Below are 23,869 nucleotides of genomic sequence, written 5' to 3' on the forward strand. Positions count from 1 at the left end.
ACACATACAACGGAAGTGTTGTTTCATCTGCAACATCGTTCCAATGGCAGTATTGATGATATACTGTTCTTTAGGGCTATTTGTCCAATCATCAAGCATTACAGTCCTAGAATTAATAATTTCATCTTTCTATAAATTTCCCATCTCACTGCGAATTCCACATCTTACACTTATGATCAAAGCTCAGAACTAATTCATTTACGAGGAAGGGAAGCATCACTAGGCAACTACTAAAAATGTATCTGGCAGCATAGATTTCCAACAGCAACGGAAGCTTTATTTTGTCCATTACTTTAATTTTTTTCCTCTACATAAGAAGGTGCTCACGCTTCTAAGTACACAAAGGACCACAAGTGAAATCCATATAAGTACAACAAATTTATATTTTTCATGTAAATAGGTATAACCATACAAATTTATGAATGATAAAAATATAGGCCAAGAGAGGCAAAAAACCGAACCCAAGAAAATGTCAGCACTGAACAAAATTTCCCAAAAGGAACTCTTTTATCACAGCTTTTGCCATAGTTTAAGAAAGATTGATGGGCTCACCACACAGTTGCTCCAACTCACTTTCTAAAATTTTCAGCAAATCTGCTTTTGTCCGCCTATAAACCCAAGTTTGAGCATTCTGATCCCAATCAAACCTGGATGGACCACTGCATGAAAAATAAAATCTTTCAGATCAGCTACAAAGAATTCAAGAAAAACTGTGGAAAGAAATGTGATTAAATATTGCCATCATGAAAAACACAATCTTTCAGATCAGCAACAAAGAATTCAAGAAAAACTGTGAAAAGAAATGTGATTCAAGTATTGCCATATGAATACCTTAATGACGCATATACCTTAGACAAAGATTGGAGACAGAGAATCTAAGATTAAGCATGTTTCAAATCATAAAGCACTATGAATCAAGAATATTGTTGGGTCAGACCCACATTCACATCTCATTGATATTATTCTCTGCACTAAAGACATGTCCAGGAAACCATAAGTCATGCCCCCTTTGATCGATACAATGAAGACACTGGAATGCCCAGAAAGCCTCCAAAATGGAACAAAAGTCAACACCCATATCAGACGGAATCACAGGAACATCAGGTGTCAAATTTGTTCTGCATCAAAGGCATGACCGCAAAAGCATACACAAGGATGAAGGTAAACATCATCTTTTCATGCGAGAGACAGATGCAGGGCTAATAATGTCCAGATGCATCCTAGGACTGATTACAACATGCCTGTGTGTGTGTGTGTGTGTGTGTTTCTCGGTAGGTAGAACAACTTGCCCAAATATATGGAAACACATCTATATCTCAGAGATATAACATTTAGACATCAAAGATGTGTCCAGCTTATGTACACACCCTCCTGTCACTCTTCCTTTCATGCTCATAAGATTGGTTAGGAGTCATATTTTTAGGGCGCAAAGAGGAACAAAGGTCCCCATCAAATGGGATCTCTATCATGGAAAGTGCATCCTACTCTTAACAACTACCACTCTTCTTGATAGACAAAAGTTTTGGAAGCCCCCATGCCCACCAGGAGGACAAGCTCAATGCAGAATTCAAACCAATTCAGTTGGCTCAGGTGGGATTACAAAAAAGTTTTTCTTTTTCCTTTTTTCTTTTTTTGGGGGATAGGGGGTGGCTCTAAAAACTTCCCTCCATCAAAGATGAGTCTAATCTAACTCTACTCCATTAGTAGTACAGTCATGGACATGTTTTCAGCCTAGTTGGTTTTTCTTTGGAAAGTGATTGTAATAGGAAAAAGTTAAAAATGAGAACAAAGGAGAAAGCAAAGATAAAAACTCTTTTTGACGCCTTGATTCTGACACTACAAAAATCTTTCTTGGTTATAAAACCCAAAAGATTCAAATCTTCCCAGCTGCATCCTTCAGAGATTGCAGAAAAAAAATACTTGACCACACACTACTACTTTATAGTTTATATATAAATGATTCACGCCAAATAAATTTCAAGGTCTGTCAGGAAATATAAACTCAGAGAAAATCACATAAATCCTATGCCCACGTGAGCTAGAGCTCATCCTCCCCCTAGAACTTATGAATGGAGGAAATCTACAAATGCCAATTGAGCTAGAGCTCATTAGCTATTGGTCCATTGTATTTTATTTTAGGTCTTATTAGCCACTTAGGCTATTAGCATCTTACTTAATTTCCTAGTGTCAAGGTTATTTTTATAATTCAATAATTGGACTTTCTCCCATGTTAATTAGGGTTGGGGTTCATTTCTAAGCTTTCGATCCCTGCTTGGTGTTGATTCCAACAAGCATGTATTTCTTGTCAAGCACTTAATATTCAACAAGGCCCTAGGAGAAACCACAAATTTCTATTTATTTGTAGATTGAGTGTTTGACAATAAATAAACAGAAACATGAATTTAAGAATAAAAGATCACCACATATTAGTTTCAGTGGTGATAAGCCCAGAAACATCTGTTGATTTATGACATGATGACAATCTATATGGCTTGATTAAAAGTTTAAAAAAAAAAAAAAAAAAGATTTTGGTGAATTTTAATACATCCAAATCATTTTTAACAGCATGTCAACATAAGTGAATACTGATCATTGTCCAGTAAGTACAATCAGAATACAATAAAATAATCTGAAAGTCATTTGTGACTAATTCTCAAAAAAATATTGTATCAGTTTCATTCAACAGAGTTGAGCTGAATCTTTTCAAACAATCCTTAAAATCTTATTTTGGTAGACATTATGTAACTCAAGATTGTTTAAATTTACATCTGTTTATTACTTTAGCAGATATTTGGATATGATAACAGTATTTTATCCAACACTCTCAGCTTCAAGGACATAAGCATAAAGTGTTAGCATACTGATTATAAGGATTAGTTTGACAAAACCAGCCAAGCTCCAAGTCCAACATTTTAAAAATAAGGAAAACACTAGGTCCTAGAAGAATGAATCATAAATACTTACAAAATAGATAAATAAAAAATTAGATATCTATACATATTTAAAAAAATAAAAATTAAAACCCACACGAGAAGAATGAATCATAAATCACACCTCACTGGGGAAGATAGCCAAAGCTGTCTATTTGGTGTTTGTTTGTTCAAAACATAGGTACCCAGATCACCAAGTTTTAAGGTCAACACCTCATTCTGTCAAATGCACACCCAAAATATGTCAAAACAATTACAATACTCAGATCACCAAGTTTTAAGGTCAACACCTCATTCTGCCAAATGCACACCCAAAATATGTCAAAGCAATTACAATACCCTTTAAAAGAATAACCTATGTGAAAAAAAGAATCAATCATTCTCACCCCATAGTCTACGTCAAAGCCATCAATTTCAACATTATCACCGTATTCCTGTCGCACCAAAGACAACACAAAACCAACAAGGTTGAGAATGCCCGTTGTCATGAAGGGAAAAAAATCATTATTGTATAATATAAACATACCGAAAATTAGTTAATGTTAAGTTAGAAATTTGGAGAGATGCTTTAGAGTTTAAAGGCATTCAGCTAAGTAGGATTAAAACAGAGTACATAGAATGTAAGTATAGTCAAAATAAAAAGAAAGTTAAAGGGGTTGTAAGACTTATGTTCAAAAGATACCAAAGGCACTAAAAACCAACATGGTTGAGAATGCCCATTGTCAAAAATTATTGTATAATATAAAATAACCGAAGAAAATTTAGTTAATGTCAAGTTAGAAATTTGGAAAGATGCTTTAAAGTTTAAAGGCTTTCACCTAAATAGGATTGAAACATAGTATGGAATATAAGTTCAGTAAAAGTATAAAGAGATGAAGGGGATGTAAGACATGATTGTCAAGAGATGCCAAAGACAATTAAAAGTTTAAAACCAACAAGGTTAAGAGTGCCGGTTGTCATGAAGGAACTTAAAAATTATTGAATAATATATGATAACAGACCAAAATTAGTAAATGTCAAGTGGCTCAAGTTAGAAATTTAGAGATATGCTTTAGAATTTAAAGGTTCTCAGCTAAGACTAAAACAAAGTCAATGGGATGTAAATTTAGTAAAAGTAGAAAGAAAGATGAAGAGGTTGTAAAACTTGATGGTCAAGAGATACCCATGTGCAAGAGCTTTCAATATCTTAGATCAATAATTCATAAAATGGAGAGATTGAAAAACATGTTAATCATAGGCAAAGAGCAGAATGGATGAAGTAGAGAAGAACATCAAGAGTATTATGTGATTGTAGAATACCAACTAAGTTATAAAGAAAATTTTACAAGATCTTATATGCTCTATGATACTAAATGTTATAGCTGAAATGATGCTAGGATAAATAAGTGTAAATACAAGGAAAGAAAGGTTTTTTTTTTTTTTTTAATTACAAGGAAAGAAAGGATTCCAAATGATGAAATTCAGTCAAAGACATGAGTGACTCACTAAATCCTATTGGTGAAAAGATGAGGGATAATTGCTTGAGATGGTACAGTTATGTCATATGTGCAAAGGAGATCAATTAATACACCAATGAGGAAGGGGGAATTGATTCAAGTTGTGCGAATGAAAAAGGTAGAGGAAGACCTAAACTAACGTTAGAAAAAGTAGTAAGAAATGATATGTTGATAAAGGAGGTAACAAATAGTATGACTATGAATAAAATAAAATGATGAAAACATGTGGCAGTCTAGATTATTTGAAGATCTACAACTGATTCAAAATTTTGGGACTAAAGCTTAATTGTTATTGTTCTAAAATAACCTACCAAAAATACAACTATAACACTGTATGTTATATCCATCATAAATGATTAGCATTAGACAAATCATAAAAACTTGTGTATATCTCAATAACAAAATCTCCACACCAACACACAATTGGATGTTGACAGTCAAACATAAATCCATTTCAAATATCAAGGAATGATAATTCTAATCACCTATTCTAAAATGGGTATATGAAAACCAACTTACAAATTCGAAATAGTCAAACATTGCAAGATTCGCAAACAGAAACACACATAAATCATAATATAGAACAACTCAAGGCCAAAAATTACCTCGAGTTTCTCTAGGAAGTGATGTATTGTGGAATTGGCTAGCGTGTGAAACTCATCCTCCTGCAGTACAGAACTATATTGACATCAAACATTAGCAAATTCACTTTCACCCATTTCTAATAAACCAATTTATTCCAAAAAAAGAAGCTAAATCCTAAAGCAGCCAACCACAAACCCTCACCATCTGTTTAGTTTCCTATAATTTTAATAAATAAATAAAATTCAAATTTTAAGCTTCAAAATTATGAACTGTTTGTCAGTATTTTTCAGATTTTATAATAACCAAAATGTATTTAGCAAAGTCGAATTGAAAATTACTCATTTCTTAAAAAAAAAGGAGCTAAGCCATTCAGTCATAAACCCTAAGCCTCCGTTTGGTATCCAAGAAAATTAAACAAATAAACGGAATTAAATTTGCAAGCTCTAATTTTTTTTTTTCATTATTTATAATTAGTACTGATTAGACTAGAGCAAACAACAAGCATTTATCTTTAGTCAAACTGATAACCATCCATTTCCCAAAAAAAAAAAGCAACATAAAACAGAACAACAGAAATCGAACTTCTATTTTCTTGTTTTGCTGTCACTAGTTTCTCGGGAGCCAAACAGAGAAAAACAAATTCCAGAATAAAAACCAACGTACCTGTAATCAATGGCGGCGGGGCCTTGAGAATCTTGGACGAGATTCGAACAGAAGGTTCTGGAAGCAGGAAACCGATGAGCGGTCTTCTCGGAAAGAGCGAGAGGTCCCGAAGTTCCTAGAAGCAGAAAACGAAATCCACGAATCGATTGAGAAGAAGAAGAAGATGAAGAAAAAGAAGAATTCAGCTTCAGAAGCTTTGGAAGCCTCTGAAAGAAACGCAACCTGGAAGCCATAACACTAACAGAAGGCAACACAGCTCGTTTCGACAGTGAGGGATTGGAATTTGATTTGGTGGAGTGGAGGGGAGGTGTATAATGGGCTTACTGGAACGGATTGCCTTCAATTTTTAGGCCCAAATTAAATGGGCCTTAACATGGTCATGGCCCATGATCAGATGCCCAAATCATTTTACATTTGCTTACTCCCTCACACCCCGATACACATCCCCTACAGCACTCCTACAGTCACTTGAAGCTCAAACTCTCCCGGATCAAATTTCTCTCCAAAAACCCAGCCACCTCCGGTCCCCTCTCCCACAAATCACCGGCTCCAAGGTCTGAGGCACCACCGGCCAACTCCAGCTTCCGTCGGCGCCTCCCATCTCGCGGAGAAGGGAGACAGATCCGACGATGGGAGGCGACCAAGGCGATTATGATTTTTTAATTGTGCACCAAATAGTAAAGCATTTAATTTACCTACGAGCAGTGAGAACTACGGCGCCGACCAGGGCGACTCCGGCGAGAGCCGTGAAAACCACCGCCGCGTTCGTCGGAGCCACCATAGCCATTATCCAGAACCAGCCGCCGCCGAGACTGTTGTTGTTCTTGTAGTTGAAGAACATGAATGAATGAATGAAAATAATCAAAAATTACCAAAATGCCCTTATCTTCTTCTTCTTGCTTGCTTCTTGTTTCTCAGAGAGAGAGAGCGCTAAGGATTTTGAGAATTTTAACAGAAAAATAAGAGTTTGAAAGTGAGACTGGTGTGAGAGAAACTGAAACTGGTTTTTGAGTTTTGGTTTATAAATTAATTTTTTCAAGTCAAATCTTTGAGTTTGGGGTTTTTTTAAAAAAAAACGGTGTCGTTTCTATTTTGGATGAGTTTTGTTGCTTTTGGTTGGGCATGTAGTGGTGGTGTTACTGTTAAGTCCAATCATGTGAGGTAGTAGTAGGCACTGTGTTTAATTATTATGATTCTCTTTGAATGTTTTTTTTTGTTTAGGTTACATGAATCTCAAAATTTTAATGCTAATTTTATTTGCAAATAACATATGAATTTTAATTAGCTCAACTGGTAAAGTTCTTTTGTACTCAAACGAGAGATTTTGGAGTGGTTTAATGGTTTATGCTCATTTTTGGGTGGCTTTCAGTGGTTTTTGCTCATTTGAGGTGGCTGTTGGCAGTTTGCATTTTCACGTTTTTTGTCATTCAAAACACTTGAAAATATTTTATTGTCAAATATTTTATAGTAAAAATTTTTACATTTGAAAATATTTTACATTGAAACAAACGTTGAGCTTGTTTGTGAGCTATTTAATTAACTTTTTTATTTTTATATAGTGTGAAATCATGACCAAAATGTTTTATTTCATCATGATTTTATGAATTTTTATTACAAATAGATTGTTTATATCATCAATAAATTACAAATAATAATTTAATATCATGTAAACCTATTAATAAACTTAAAAAATTCAATTTCAAGTCTAAATAAATATGCTTCTAAAAAAAAAGTCTATATAAATATGATTTTTAGATAAATACACATATAAAAATATAATATTATATATAGTTAAATCAATCGCTCATGTTCACAAAACATATTATTATGTTTAAGTTTAACTTGTTTAATAATTAAATATAAATTTAAGACTTAAATTTAACTTATTTTCTAAACAAACAAATATAAACGAGCTTTTTCTCAAATCGAGCTATTCATAAACCGTTTAATTCATTTATCCCTTAAAAATCTAAAGTGGAGCTTGCTGGGCGAAGGAAACCATCGTTGGTTGAGATTCAGAGACATTGAGCTCGTTAGTTGAAACAGAAAGTACTGACTTTCTCATTGATGTACGCGACCTCACTGATCTTTTTCATTTTTCTATTTTTTGAATTGCAAAGTAAACGACCTTATTTGCTCACTACTGGCAGTGGGCATATTTGAAAGTTTGGAAATTTCTTTCTCATTTACCTATGAGAAAATGTAGCAGCCCTACACGTGGGCTGGCTGGTACCTCCAAAAGTAAAAATAAAATTAACGCGTTTATGATCGGATCGAATCGAATCGAACCATACAGATGAGCAAGTTTAGGCCCCACGAAAACATTTAAAGCAGCCTTGAACCAGTGGTGCCTACTGCTTAGCAAAACTACTTCGCAATTCACATTCCTCACATGTCTACGGATTTTTTTTCCTTTTCTTTTGTTTTTTTTGAGAAAAGATAGTGATGTATACGTATTTGATTTGATGATTTGAGAACGTTTGATTTTTCGAGCACCATAATCATTGTGTAGATAATACTATAATTGCATTTGACTGTAAACGAAAGAATAAAAAAGGAGACCATAAATAAAAGGAGAAAACAATAAAAGAAAAAACTACAAATATGGTATAATTGTATCATAATCCTATAAATCTATGTGGGTAAGTGTGTTTGATTAAAGTAAAAAAAGAGGTAATTGTTCCACATTACTAATGAGAATGTGTTGTGTATAATATAATTTGTTCACATGAATTTAAAAGTCACCTTTACTTTTAATTTTTCAAATATAGTTTATGTTGTATGCACTCAACAGTTGTTCATTAATCATATTCATCAACATCAATCATATATATAGACTTTTTTTTGGATAAGAATCATATATATATATATATATATACACACACACTTGTAATCTGTTTTTTTTTTTTTTTTTTGGATAAGAATCATATATATATACACTTGTAATTTGGTTTTACTCCTCCTTAATGGCCTGTTTGGAAGTTTAAAAAATGAGGGGAAGTAGAGTAAAAGGAGGGAGAGTAATTCAATCACATTATTTGGAAGTTTTTTAAGGAATGAGAGGAAGGAGTTTGGAGGGAGTTTCAACTACCTCCAATCCCTCATTTTTAATTCCCCCAAATTAAAGAGATTTGGAGGGAGAGTAGAGTAGATAAATTATTGACCAAATGAATTTCTCAATTTAAATTAACAAAATTACAAACCGATTATATAAATAATCTTTGTTTGTTTCCTAAGAAAATTTAAGGTGAATGAAAAAAAAAAATTGAATCTCACTATTTAGACGCCGCTGAGTCGTGGGTCGTCGATGACGATGTCACCAGGTTCATGTCACTCGCGGCGATCTATCTCGAGTTGATGGTTGTGCACGAGATTGGGCATTTTCTTGGGCTCAAACATTCATCTGTGGTGGTGGCTTTGGATTAGTACGCATTAGGAGCGATCATCGTCTCGATTTTCGCACTTATCGTTGCAATTATAGCTTCATCGCCATGAAGAAAAAGGTCGCTGGAGAGGCGCGAACTGAGGCAGTGAACTGTGTCGCCACGGCCGCGGCAACCGCTAACGGAAAGTGTAGATCCGCTAACGCTGCCGATGCTGACGTTATCATCGTCGGTGCTGGCTCCGCTCTCGCTCACACTCACGGCAAGGTTCGTCAAATTCTCTATCATTTCTATTTCTCTTCTTTCTTTCTCAGCAACCAAAAAGTGCACTAAGGATTTCGGTTTTTTTTTTTTTAATTACAAAAAATTTGCTAAAGTTTATGGATTTGCTTCAACTTTGGCTTGCTATGTGCGTTTTGTTCAGGAAATTAACATGTTAATTATTGAATTTCAGATATAGTTGGCTAATTTGGTTGATGATTTTTCATAATATGATTTTTCGAATGATAATCAAGTTCAAGACTTTACGAAATTGATAAAGTAATCATAGACCAATATTGCAAGTCCATTTTCAAATAGAGGTAAATTTGTCTATTTAAATCATTTCCTCTCTTCTCCATCCTAATTTTTAAAACATCCAAACAAGAGGAAGGGCTAATTACTCCCTTCCGACTTACTAATTTTAAAAGCATCCAAATAAGGTAGAGGATAACCATTCCCCTCTACTCTGAAGGAGTCAATCTCGTACCGGAGGCTGTACCGATTTGACCAACCCATAATGGGTTTAGGTCGGGTGCGGGTATTATGCATACCCACCTTAAACTCAGCCCGTATACATATATTATCTCTAACCCTAATCCTAATCCCTCATTCTCATTACTTACTCTCAACTCTCAGCCGCCTCCCTCTCCCTCACTCTCACTCTCACTCTCACTTGTTGTCATTGCCCTCCTCCACCTCACCGTGTCGATCCCTCCTCAGCCTCATCGGTCCATCCTCACTACCTCCCTTACCACACCACTCACTCCTCCACTTCGCCGCAGACGACGCTCCTTCCTCCTTGCCTCTCTTGCATCGCTCACTCCTCCACCTCGCCATAGACACCGCTCCCTCCTCCTTGCCTCCCTCACCTCGCCTTGATTGGTAAAAGGAGGGGTTTTTGTTTGTTTTTTCAGGTATGTTGTAGTTTTGTCTTTTGGAGGAGCTAAAACAATGGTAGCTTTTGGGTTATAAAGGGCAGATCAGTTGCTATTTTGTGTTGGTGTAAAAGGAAAAATGAAGGATTTTTATGTATTTGAGTTATGATGTATTTAGGATTTCTTTATTTGGGTTTGTGATTTTTATGTATTATTTCATTCAAATATATTTTGAAAGTTATGTATTTAGGATTTCTGTATTTAGGTTTGTGATTTTATGTATTATTTCATTGTCAAATGTATTTTGAAGGTTATGTATTTAGGATTTATGTATTTGGGCTTTTGATTTCGAAAGGGAAAATGAGAAATGAGAAATTCAATTATTGTAGATTTGTGTGCAATTAAATTATTGTAAATATGTGTGATTTTGCTGTCAAAGATATTGGCTTGTTGGGGTAGGTGTGAGGGTATGAAAAAAACTCGTTTAGAGAACAGGGCGGGTTTGGGTTATAGGTGACGGGGCAAGTTCAGGGATAAAGAAACCCGCACCAAACCTGACCCATTGCCATTCCTATCCTTTGTTCAATCTTGACCAGTCTAAAAGTAGCAATATATCAAATTTAGTCCAATTTTAGCTCGTCATTCCTTCAAACTAATAATATTTTCAAATATTCATTTAATCCATTTAGATATATACATAAAATTCAAATGAAGAGCATTCATATAAGATAATACAGAAGATAACTTAATTTTACTTTGCTACTCATTTTAAAGTTATATTAAAAAAAATGATTGTTTTACATTTTATTAAAACATTTTTTCTTTATCTTCTTCTTCTTTCTCATCTTCCTCCCCTTTCTCTCTTGCATGCAAACTAAGGCAAAATTTGCCAAACAGTATAATACTAGGAAAATTTTAGACGGATGGTATGCGATCAAAGTTTATTAGTTAGTTGGACTTTTTTTGGAAATTGAGTACAGCAAAATCGACTTCCAGCCAAAATCAAGTTTTCTATACTCGACTTTCATTTTTATCCACCGTAGAGCTGATTTTTGGTTGGAAGTTGAGTATATTAAACTTGATTTTGGCTGGAAGTTGATTTTGCTGTACTCGATTTCTAAAAAAGAGTCTAACTAACTAATAAACTTTGAACGCATGCCATCCGCCTAAAATTTTTTCAGAATTATAGTGTTTGGCAAATTTTGCCTGCAAACTACCACCATATTCTCATTAAAGGAAAAAGAAAATGTAAAACAAATATTAAAAAGCTAAAACTCACACCCTCTCTCATCTGTCCTGAAAAACCTCATATTCCCAACTTATAATGTTAAAATCGATAAGGTCTTTACAGTAGCTACTTTCTCCTCCAGAGCCTTACCATCCCAACATTTTGATCACAGGACCAATGCAACCACATTCACCAATCTCTATTTTGGTTATTGTACTGAACCCCAACTCGTAAACAACTTTAGCAACTACAACTCTCAAACCAAGACACCACAATTGAAAGACCCCATCAACCTCACTATAAACCCATATGGAACAACTTCAGCGATAGGCTGACACAAACCAAAGTGTTTTAACTACTCCACCACCACTTCGAGACTCCAAACCATCGTAATAGTCCTAGAATTTCATCAAACACAGTATTTAACTTCTTTTTTTAATAAACCAAAAGCTTCAAAATTGCAAAAACATTCAATTGCCTTTCCTTCTACCAATGCAATCCCATAATTCACTAGCCCCAAAAAGAACAACAATCCCATTTGCCAATGCAGTCCATACTACACATATATCTCTAAATTTGGTAGTGAGGACCCATATTAATGAATTGGGGCAACTGAATTTGGAGGATTTTCTTTGCTGATTCTCTTTCAAAGATCTCCCTAATTTTTACTTTATTCCACCTAATTAGGATTTTGTAAAATAAGCCTTGGAAACCTAGGTAAGATTATTTAGGGAAGCTATTCTTGGTTTTAGATTGAATCCCTCCAGTTGTGGTACCCATGGAACATTCCAAATGTCTAGGGCAATTCCATTCCCTATCTTCCAACAAGCACCTTTTTCATTTACTTTTGTTGCAAGTGAAAAAGAGTGATAATAAAATATATGTGAAAGAGAGAGGTGCAACAAAATAGGCAACGTTTTTATTTATTTTTATTCAGCTAATGTTTATGACTATTTTATTTATTGATTTGTATTTTTAAATGATGTGAAATATTTCGATTGGATCAAATATGAAGATTGCATTTTTTTTATGTGTTAATGGTCATATCATCCACCTATATAAACGAAAATATGAGATTTAAAATGCTAAATAACATTATTGACAAAAATTCATTTAATAAAAAATATATTTTTTGTTTGAAAAAAATAGATTCAAAATCACATTGTACAATAGGGAAGAAAAAAGAAGAGCATTGTTTTAATTAAGTAATGACTTCCTCAGTCTCTTTTGCAACAATAGCAAATGCCAGGGCAGCTCGATAACATCTTAGGGGCATACCATCAAAAGATACATAACGGAAACTTTCACCCATGAAATTTTTTTTGAAAGGATTTAGCTATGAAATTAATATTCTCAGGAATCCACACTACTTCCAATGGAACAATGATCCTATTTTTAGAGGGTAGAATTCATGATTTAATAAAAAAATATAAAATGTATCTGTAAGCAAGCAAAATCAAGATTAACTCAAATTAGATAGAGAGTTAGCATGTGACAGACCAATACAATTAATTTTGTAGAGAATGGGTTTTCGAGGTCAATCTTAGTGTGCTTGTATAGTTTAGCTTTTAAGTTAATGGAAGAACATCAAGTAACACATAAGAGAGAAATGAATTTTGATATTAACTCTTCCTCGGATTAAGTCGAGGAGCAATAGTTCATATAATGTTCAAGTCTCAATTACAAGGTAGTGTTACACAAAGTATATCTCTTCTTCCAGTTTTTCGTCTTCCCTTTTGGAGGGTTTCCTTTCTTTTTATAGCTAACCGAATTGCATCCTAGCCCTCCACTTGTACAGCCACTAATCTTCATTTGAATGCTTGTCCCATCAGGGTCTGGCTAGAAGTGGTAGAGTGTGCTGCAAGCTGTGAGAGTACTATTCAGGGGTCATTCTACCATTAATGTGGCTAACTGAGTTGATGTAGTGCATTGAATACAGAGGTGATGGGTACTTTATCAGGACATTTCTCTTCTTTTTTGGTTGCACGTCTCTACCGTCCTCTTCGGTACTTTGTCTTTTCGTGCAAGTGACATGTGTTAGGGTACATTTTTTTTACACCTAATTTTATTTAAGTAGTACCTATTTATTTTCAAACACCATTAATAAGTTATTGGGCTTTCACAAATATTTTTTGCCTTATTATTATGTTAACTACAAATATTTCATATCTTATTACCTAAATTGGGTTATAATATAAACTATAAAAAAAAGCCCAAAAAACTCATATCTTATCAAATTTTATTATTATTAATTAGTTAAGCCCAAAACCAGCCCTATGAGCCCAATACACACATCTCATTCTATTTAAAGCCTAAGAATACTTATGCTTGGCAATATTTGAAAAGTCCATGATTCAAGTTCATGGTAAAACAATTTTATCAATGGAATTTTAAATCCATAATCAAAACTCATGGTTTAAACCCATGGCAATTTTATCAATGGAATTCAAATCTCATAAGCAAAGTCCATGGTTTAAACCCATGACAATTTATTTATCAAAAACCCAATTCTCATTGGCAATATCGAAAGCCCAATTCTTATTAACAACATTAAAAGCCCAATTCTCCTTGACAATATCAAAAATCCAATTTACGTTAGCATTATTAAAAGCCCAAGCTAACTACTTGGCACTATCTCATTGGCAACATAAAAAAACTCAATTCTCATTAGCAACATCAAAAGCCCAACTCTCGTTGGCAATATCAAAAGCCCAACTCACCTTGGCAATATCAAAAACCTAATTTACGTTGGCACTATTAAAACCCCAAGCTAACTACTTGGTACTATTTTATCTAAAACCCAAGGTTATTAATATTTGGCAAAATACTATATCATAATTATTTCACTTAAAAGTCCAATAATGAACAATACTTTAAGTTCTTAAACCTATTACTATAATATTACAAGTTCATGGAATTTATGGCAATTATCTATTCTCAACCCATGACAATCATCTTATAAAAGCCTATGGAAAGTTATGATTATCTTAAACCTATGATATTTGTTTATTTATACCATATTATAAACCCTTGGAATTTATATAAGAACTCATGGTCACTATTCATCTTATACATTCTTGATATTTATTTCCAAAACTTATGATAATTATTCAACCTATTATGATTTTCTATAGAAAAACCCATGAGAATATCACATTATTTCACTATAGTGGTTGTTACCATATATTATTTGAAACCCATGAATATTGCCTCTATTTAAAACCCATGGTAAATATTTTTCTTAAGAAATATTGGAGGTAATTATTTAAAAGGCCCAAAGAAAATATCATTTACAAAATAATCCATGGCAAAAATTATGAAAAATCATTCAAATTGTTATTTAAAGCCCATCGAATTATTGCCCAAAACTTATCATAAATATTTATTAAAACTCATGAATACATTTCATTTTTACTAACAACTAAAACCCATATGAAATAAAAATCCATAGCAATATATGGTAGCTTTGTTCATTTTGTAGGACTCACAAAGAGAGAGCAAAAAGTTAGGCCCAAGTGGAAAGAACCACCAAGTCATAGGCCCACTAAAATACTCAGCCCTTATGGCCAAGCCCAACATAAAGTCTCATCCAAAATAGCCTATGTGTGCAAACTGACCCAGCTGTAGAACTCCATTCAGTTATGTCTTCCGCTAAAAATCACCTCAAGAAGCAACTAAGCTCCCAAACCAAATTAGGAGCAGGCCACTTGTCCCATTAGCCTCTCTGCCACTGCTAACTCTAACGTGAACAGTACTAGAGGCTGGGTTGACACCTAAAAGCTAATGGGTAATAAATACCCTTCTTCCCCAAGTTTTGGTCATAACTCAAGAAAGCCATAAACAAGACCTCCAAGCTCATGAAATCCTCAACTAAATAGCTTATTTTATTACTAAAAATATATGTAATTGATTCATGAATCAAGCCCATGAATCCCAAAAAGGAAAATTAGGGAAAAGTAGTTTGGAGGGCATAATTTGGTGTCCAGCAGAAGCTTCCAGCAAAGTCATCGATGGTTGACACCTGGCTTGGAGTGTCAACCAACACTCTTGAGCTCTAATTCCAATGGTAGCAAGCAAGATCTCTAGTCCTCATACTTACTCTAATCCTATTGGACGAAATTAATCTCCAAATCCTAGCATTTAATGCCTAGATTAGGAGCATCTCAGCCTCTAGCTGTATTACCCAAATAAGCAAAACACCTCAAAAAGCAAGTCTCACCATTTTGGGCCAAATCTCAGAAAAGATATTCTAGGATTTTGCTGCTATTTGACCTGGTCCTTTCTATATTTTGCTAATCAATCCTTTAAGCTTTAGTATAAAAGGGAACTATCATTAACTCATGAAAAATAATGATCTTATCATAAATTTTCTCACCCATCATGTTATTTTCAACTCATAAGTCAATCCCTTAGTTCAAAAACTAGCCTTTAGTCCATAAATGCTCATATACACTTACCCATAAACATCACATTCCATCTTCTCAGACAATCCTAGCACCTTAAAATAGTCATAAACAACCCATCTTTACACCACACCCAAAAATGGTTAAACATCACTTCATCTCTCTTCCATGTTTCCATTTATTCACTCATACTTTCCATAAAGTCACTCCCACCACTTACTGTACACATATATTCATCATTATGGGCATGGTATGGCACATAGAGATCTTGTTTAAACATTTGCTACACTAGATGGACACTCTTTCTCTCCCTTTATTCCATCCTAACTTTTCCTCTTTTACTTGTAATTATGAAGCTTTTAATTCTTGTTTTTTACTATTGTAATGAAGGTCATATTGTCTTAGATACTATAGAAGTTTTCTCTCATGTCGACTTAATAATAATGAGGAAAATGTATGATTTTTATCATGTAAACACATTTGTTAGCTTATCAGATGTCTGTTATATTCATTGCTATACCATTTTTTCTCTTATGTATTTTTTATAATGGGCCTACTTTTATATTAATTGACTATGGAGGAAATGCATAATTTATACTATGCAAATACATTTATCTTTGCAATGGGTATTTTTGAGGCTTTATTATAATCATTGTTAGATGCAACCCGAACCTTTAGCAAAATAGGTCTTTCACACTTCACCAATAGCATTTGGGCCATATTCCAAGCCCAAAGTCGAGTCGATCTCGACTCCCCAAACATCATGTGGGCAATGAAAAGAACACCCCTTACAACCTGTTCAATGCCTCCCAAGGAATGCTTGCTCTTTAGACTCCTCGGGCAGTCGGCCTCTATTCTTGAGCCCTCATTTGGGTATTAGGTCAGAGCTATTGAGGGAATAAGCCTTTCCACCTCCTCAAGCTAGACCCACAGAGCTATATTCTATACTCGAATCTCTTCCCTCCCACAGTATTTATACAAATACTAAAAAAATCCAAACTCATCATCCTTTTTTTCCAAAATAGTTTCATTCAATTCCTATTCTCTCCATATTCTTACCATTCCAAATAGGAATATATTTTTATGGAATTTCTATGCAACCCACTACATGGTGGTTAGAAAAATTATCCACATGTACTTATGACATTTTAATAAGTCATGTGACTTACTTAAATAATACATGTAAATTATTTTTTTAATTGTCACGTGGTTGGTTGCATAAAAATTCACGCAATCTAAGTTACACAAAAATTTTAGAGTATGTTTGACAACTGTTTTTTTTTTTTTAATACCAATTTTTTGTTTTCAAAAGCTATTTTCTATTTCTACAACAAAAAACTTGTTTGGTAATTTAAAACTGATAAAATAACAAAAACAGTTTCCACTTCTCTATTTTCAAAGGAATATGGGAATAGGCAAAGAGTTATTTTCAGTTTTGAAAACACAGTAGAACTAAAAGAGAGTTATTTTCAAGTGTACTTACTGAGATCCAAGCTTTGAATCTTGGCTAAACAAAAAAATAAATAGATAGAACTAAAAGCTCAAGAACAAAGTTCAGAATGTGTGGCCAAACCAAACCCACTCTCAAATATTATGTTGGTTATTATTATTAACTAAGCAATGTATACAATAAAAAAAGAAGAAGATTATTATCATTATTTTTTTTTGTGCTAAACATTAGTATTATCATTATTATTATTATTATTATTATTATTATTATTAAACATTGATAGGATTAAATAAGAAATAAGAAATTTTTGTTTTGATCTAACCAAAATGTGTTTTTAATTTTGGAAACACAATAAAATTATTTTTCGTTTTCATTTGCATTTGTTTGAAAATAACTTATTTAGCTAAAATTGAAATTTTTTTACTAAAAATACTATAGATAAAGTTAAAAGGTAATTGAAATAGTATAGTAAGACTTATGAATAGTTTTAAAAAGTGTAATAGAACCTATAAATAGTAGTAAAAATAAGCTTAGTAAAAAAATAGCTTTTTAAGCCATGCTAAAAGCACAATCAAAAACGAGTTTTGAAAGAAAAATACAAAAATTGTTACCAAATAATGCCTTATTCTTCCAAATATTCCCAATTCTCACCTACTAGTATGGTTCAGGTTCCATAAAAACCACACGCTAGCCAAAGTTTATCGTTTAATTTATTTTATTTAAATGGCAATAATTAAAATAAAATATAAAAAAATTTATCATTTAATTGGTTTTAAAAACAGACACCCACTCGTTTATGAGTCATAATGTGAAAAAAGACAAGAGATGTACTATTTATCTACCCAACCGTTCGTTTTATTTGTGGATACAACACAAACTCTTTTCATCTTTACAATGTAGGAAAATTCCGTTTTAGACTTTTAGCTACAAATCCTATAAGCAGAATCCAGTTCTTTTTCAACTACAACGATCTAGATTTTCCTTTTTTTGATAGCCACCCTTCAAAAGAAAAAGAAAAAAAAAAAGTAATAACTAATAAGATAAGAAATCAGGGCCGTTGATTGGTCTATAAATTACAACCAGAACTTAGGGTAAGCGTTGAAGTCTCCGCAACTGGCACACGCCGTTAGTTTATAACAATATAATAATATATTAATTATAGTGGGGTGTTTCCGTTTTTTTTGGTAGCTGAAAAAAGAAGGAGAAGAATAAGAACTAACAAGATCTTCTTCTGTAGAACAAGGTTCATACACAGACACAATCTGGCTAGAGAGAGGTGAGATCTCTGTCTCAACCATTTATATTTCTTTTTTTCTGTTCTGGGTTTTTGTTTTTCAATACAAAAACATGTTTTTTTGTTTGTTGTTGTTGTTGATGCTGTTGCTTGTTCTTATGTTGTTTGTTTTATTGGGGTGTAGTTGATTGTAAATCAATGTTTATGCTCTTTTTTGTATTGGGTACAATCATAAATCCTATGTTTTTATGCTCTGTGTTTGTATTGATTTAATTCATTCATAGACAGTTGGAAAATAAGTGAAAGAAGAAGGAGAATATGATTTATCTTATATGGAATATAAGATGCTCAGCTTTTAAAGCAATGGAGCCAATTGGATTGGTTTTATTGCCTTAGTTTCTCGTAAAATTCATTCTATTTGATATGTATAGATATGGCTTTGGCTTTATGGTCTTGGTTTTTTGGTCTTTGTTGAACGTTTTTACTGTTTGATCTACAATCGGAAATGTGAGGGCCTTTTTTGTCGTAATTTGATGTGTTGTTTTTTCTTTTTGTATCTAACATGAATGGATATGTTTATCTGTTTCTTTTATTTGTCTTTTCTTTTGGGTCAATGGCAAATTATGCTCAATCTCATTTCTGAGGCCATGAAAGAAGAATTTTTTTGTAGTTTATGACTGCAATCTACTTGCAATCAAACATGGGTTATCTTTTAAGCTTCATATCTTATAGTTCCTAGTGAAATTCACCTTTTCCTGGTCATAAGAAAGAAAAAGAATTGGAGGTAACTAGAACAAATTTTTCGAAGCGAGCCTTCTTGAAGTATTTTCATTTTTCATTCTTTCATGGAGTTAGAGCAGTCTTATGTATAAGAGTTTAATGGGAGATAAGGATAAAAAAGACAGCAAAAACTTTAATACATATGTTTTGGTTCTTGGAAGTTTCTAATGTGAAGTTTTCAAATTTCTTCATGGTTTTGCTTAAGATATCTTGTATGCGTATGGCCTTCTTTACCCCTCTTGAGACTCTACATATGCATTTACTTCAACTGTCATCCTTAACTCTTTTTTCTTCTTCTTTTTTTCTTTTTTTAAATTTTATTTTATTTTTACCCCCTTCTCTTTTATTCTATATATCAGGCCGGCTTCTCTTATTCATGTTTGGGTTTGGTTTCTCCTAGTTGGAAAAATTTTCTTTCACTCTGGCCGCTGCAACAAAGTTAAACTCTTCTCGCACCTCTAAGAGGGTGTGGGGTATTACTAGCGAAAGAGTTATTTTGGTTTGTGTTTTGAGCAAATCCAGATCATCACACATTTGGAGATTGTGCCGTGTTTCAGTGGGTTTGTCACTTGATTATGGCTAAGGCTATTATTGGATAAGTCCCCAGAAGCTTGATGGTAGTTTGTCATTGGATCTTTGTCTCAGGCTTCTGGACATTATTGAGTAGAACAATTTGTCAGTAATAGGTTTTCATGTAAGATAAAAGCAGGCAGTGTGTGTGAATGTAGCTCCATACAATATCACCGCAATGGTCAGGTTTTCATGTTTCAACTCTCAAATTCATAGCCCCAAACCAAAGGTAAGTGGAAGACAATTCAGGCCTTTGAAACTTATATTTGGTGTAATTATGGTAATAGGTCATGGTTTATTCTGACTGTGTCTCCCTTTCTCAATCAGAAGGCAGTTCAACCTTCTGCTGAGGCATTGTATAATACATTAGAAGATTGTTCTCAGAGTCAAATCTCAAAGGATTCGCCTATACCTTCCAGCTTAAACCCTTCATCATTGAAGATGCAAGGAGATGCTCAGATTGGCAGCACCAAGCATGATATAAATTTGTCTTCTGCTGATAGTGATTCAAAATCGAAAGACATGAAGAGCAAATTTGTTATTGAAGGTGAAATAGGAGTTAACCAGAGGGGCCATAGGAAAAGTCAGTCTCTAGAAAGTAGATTTTTCCAGGAGGGGATGGTGTCATCAAACAATGCAACCGAGGATGAGACTCATCTGGGTTTTTCTTGTGAGGGTTCCCATAACCAAAAAGGGCTAGTGGTATCAGGTCCCAGCAAAGATCAAGGAGTGAGCCGATCAGTCCAGAATCAAGAGAGTCCTACCTTGGGGTCCTTAAAATTAAGTTCTGATATTGCCATTAATGAATCAATTTTCTCAATTGGAGATCCACCACATTCAGAGAAGGAAGGCCATGAAAATTCTGATACTCATTTATCTGGTGAATGTGCTGGTGACTCTGGTGACCACACACCTCGTACCCCACCTTTGATTGTAAAATCACATTCTTTGCCCAACATTGGGGCCTCTATGCCCACTTCTGTAAGATATTCTCCTGTCAGACACTTAGCACTGTGGTCAAGTTCATCTGGCAATCTGCATATGTTAGAAATGAGGCAAAAAGAGATATCAGTTCATGAGTCTGAGAGGTTTGTGATACAAGAACAAGAAAGAGACAATAACACTGATAAAGCTGAGAAAAATCATTTTTATAATTCAGTTGATGATGGTTATGATTTGTATGATTATTCTAATTTAGCAAAAGACTGGATAATGCCCACTATGGATGAGGTAAACCCTGTGAAAAACTTTCAAGGAAAATCCTCTGTTCACAATTTGGATGAGGTGCCAGGTAAGGATTATAAGATCAAGCGTATTCAGGAGTGGGTTAATGATCTTCAACTTTGCAGCCCGCTGGAAGAAACAAACGAATCATTCCAATCTGAGGACCAGGTAAATAGAGACTCCAATATCCCAAATAGTTGGACTGCTCTGAAGGTGGATGGTAAGGTCACTCCTGGCATGGAAGCTGCTAAAAAATATATCTCTTCTTTGAGTGCAATGGCCACCACAGCTCACTTGTCAAATCATGGATTGGTTGTGATCCCATTTCTTAGTGCATTTGCAAGCCTGAGGGTGCTCAATTTGTCAGGAAATGCTATAGGTTTGCTTATCTAACAGCACCTTCATCTTCTTACTTATTTCCCTTTTGATATTATTTATTAGATTTGTGTTGAGTTCATGCAACATGATATAGGGAATTCTGTTAATCTTCTTAATTTTAGATGATTAGTGTTTCTCTTGTACATATCTCGTGTAACAGGGTTGTGTCCCTTCTTGTACTTTTTCAATAAATTTACTTTAAAAGGCAGAAAAGGAAATTCTGTTTTCTAATTGCAATATTCTTGTTGACTCTTTCCAGTGAGGATAACTGCTGGTGCTCTTCCTCGAGGACTTCATGTGTTGAATCTTTCAAAAAATAATATTCCGACTATTGAAGGTTTGCGTGAACTTACACGTCTTCGTGTACTGGACCTAAGCTACAACCGGATATTCAAAATTGGACACGGTATGTTGTTGGCTTCTTTTCAATAAAAAAAAAAGTTGTTGGCATAGTTGTTAGTATCATAGAAACATGGTGCAAGAAAATTAATGCTTACATTTTCTAGAGTGGGGAACACATCTCAATCTAATCTGAAGAAATTCTGAAATTCACTCTTAATCTATCCATCTATACAATCATTACAATGCATGTACATGAATATTTATTGCCAAGGAGTTAGTTATTTCGAAAGAGTAGCATGTCATGGATACATATCAACCGATGAATTGTATGAGACATAGATGCGTATTGTATGAATCAGATTATAAAATCGTACCCATTTGACAATACAAAGACTTGTGTATTTGGGTTTTTTGTTAAAATTTGTGATTTGATTTGAGTCCAACAAGTAGTTAGACTTGTTTGAGCCTAATAAATAGCATGTCCATGAGTTTTGTTTTGTTTTGTTTTTTTTTTTTTTCATTTTCTCTCTCTTACAAAGTTTGGACCACAAACTTGACACATTGCTTTCACATTTGCAAATTTCTTTTCTAGACTAAGAATAAGGAATAATGTATTAAATGAAAAGATAATTATTTTTTAGTTTTGTTATTATTATTAGAAATCCAAGAAACTAGAATGCCAAGAAGATATTTAAAGAAAAAGAGTTTTGAAATGGAAGAACAAGAAGAGTTAGCAAATGTTGATGATGATGAAGAAAATGTTAATGAAGGAAATAATTTTGAAAAATGATGAACATGATTATAACATTAACTTAGATGAAGTTGATTATGATAATAAAAAAAAAATTATTATTTTGGCTTATATAACATGTATTATCACTTTCAAGTTTAATCAATTTGAATGCGGATGATATAAACATATTTTAATTTGATTTATTTAGCTAGTTTTGTTAAATATTGTTAAAAAAGTGATGATTAAATTAGTCATTAGTCGAAGATATTCCAAATTTAGAATGAATATACCTTTTATATTATATATGTATATCTATAATTTTTTTAATAAATTTTATGAAGCGTTTATGTACCTTAAAATACACAATACGATATACTACATGATACAGAAAAAAAAGGGATTAACAATATGATTCACATTTTGACTACTATGGCTGTTTATTTAAAAGGATTTTTTTCCTCAATTATCCTAATTTATGGACATTCAAAATCCTAATATATTTTAAATTAATTTTCAAAGGCCTAGCTTCTTGTTCCTCTATGAAGGAGTTGTACTTGGCTGGAAATAAAATAAGCGAGGTAGAAGGTCTTCACCGACTATTAAAACTGAATGTGCTGGACCTGCGTTTCAACAAAATCTCAACAACCAAATGTCTTGGGCAACTTGCAGCTAACTACAATTCTTTGCAAGCCATCAGCTTGGAAGGAAACCCAGCCCAGAAGAATGTTGGAGATGAACAACTGAAGAAGTATCTCCAAGGTCTTCTGCCACATTTGACATACTTCAACCGGCTGCCTATCAAAGCCAGCAGTCTGAAGGATACTGCAGATAGGTCAGTTCGGTTAGGCATGGGTTCTCATCAGTTTGATCGTGGCCTTAGATCAGATCACAAGGCTACTCGGAAGGTTAGTCATGGTCTAGCTGCTCCCAGGCCATCGTCTTCAACTCATGGTCGTAAAAGTCAAGCAGTGGTCTCACCAAAACGGTCCAAGGGCAGGCATGGGCTCCTGCCTCCTATGGGAAACAAAGCGACAACACATAATCGGCAACATCTTGATTTCAGCAGCAGACTTCTGAACTTCAGGTCAGATCTTTCCATTCGCAGGAGTCGAAGTGAAGGAACTCTAGGAGCTCTCTGAGGTGATTTTGTGCTTTACAGTGTTCTTCACATGAAATATTGGTTTTTGTTGTGTTGGTTTTTATGCCTGCAACATTTATTACTTGTGATATTTGATGTTTCTATCTTCTATGAGCAGAAGCTATTGTTTAAATTCACTGTTTAAGAATAATCAGTTTGTTTGACATTATTATTTAATAATATCAAAATTTGGGAA

The 23,869-nt window shown here is 33.8% G+C and overlaps 2 protein-coding genes across 6 annotated transcripts; one reads left to right on the forward strand and one right to left on the reverse strand.

The window, feature by feature from the left end:
- Window positions 1-228: 228 nt before the first annotated feature.
- LOC142641607 (frataxin, mitochondrial) lies at window positions 229-6,772 on the reverse strand. 4 transcript variants are annotated; one of them, XM_075816069.1, is made up of 6 exons: window positions 6,374-6,673; window positions 5,675-5,789; window positions 5,032-5,104; window positions 3,317-3,364; window positions 3,055-3,149; window positions 256-659 (listed from the first exon to the last, which is right to left on the reverse strand). In XM_075816069.1, the coding sequence occupies exons 1-6, from the start codon at window positions 6,513-6,515 to the stop codon at window positions 530-532; spliced, it is 603 nt and encodes a 200-aa protein (XP_075672184.1). In that variant the 5' UTR covers window positions 6,516-6,673; the 3' UTR covers window positions 256-529. The 4 variants fall into 4 exon arrangements, with proteins under 4 accessions (XP_075672186.1, XP_075672184.1, XP_075672185.1 ...); XM_075816071.1 differs by lacking the exon at window positions 3,317-3,364 and having other exon boundaries at window positions 229-659; window positions 6,374-6,759; XM_075816070.1 differs by lacking the exon at window positions 6,374-6,673 and having other exon boundaries at window positions 5,675-6,363.
- An 11,496-nt stretch (window positions 6,773-18,268) lies between these two features.
- Window positions 18,269-23,869, forward strand: LOC142640785 (uncharacterized). Of its 2 annotated transcripts, none has more exons than XM_075815043.1 (5): window positions 18,269-18,550; window positions 19,648-20,087; window positions 20,189-21,461; window positions 21,720-21,866; window positions 23,055-23,869. In XM_075815043.1, exons 2-5 carry the CDS (start codon window positions 20,037-20,039, stop codon window positions 23,672-23,674), a joined length of 2,091 nt encoding a protein of 696 aa, XP_075671158.1. In that variant the 5' UTR covers window positions 18,269-18,550; window positions 19,648-20,036; the 3' UTR covers window positions 23,675-23,869. The 2 variants fall into 2 exon arrangements, with proteins under 2 accessions (XP_075671158.1, XP_075671157.1); XM_075815042.1 differs by having other exon boundaries at window positions 18,270-18,550; window positions 20,186-21,461.

This window comes from Castanea sativa, chromosome 6 (assembly GCF_040712315.1).
Source record: "Castanea sativa cultivar Marrone di Chiusa Pesio chromosome 6, ASM4071231v1".
NCBI classification, from domain to species: Eukaryota; Viridiplantae; Streptophyta; class Magnoliopsida; order Fagales; family Fagaceae; genus Castanea; species Castanea sativa.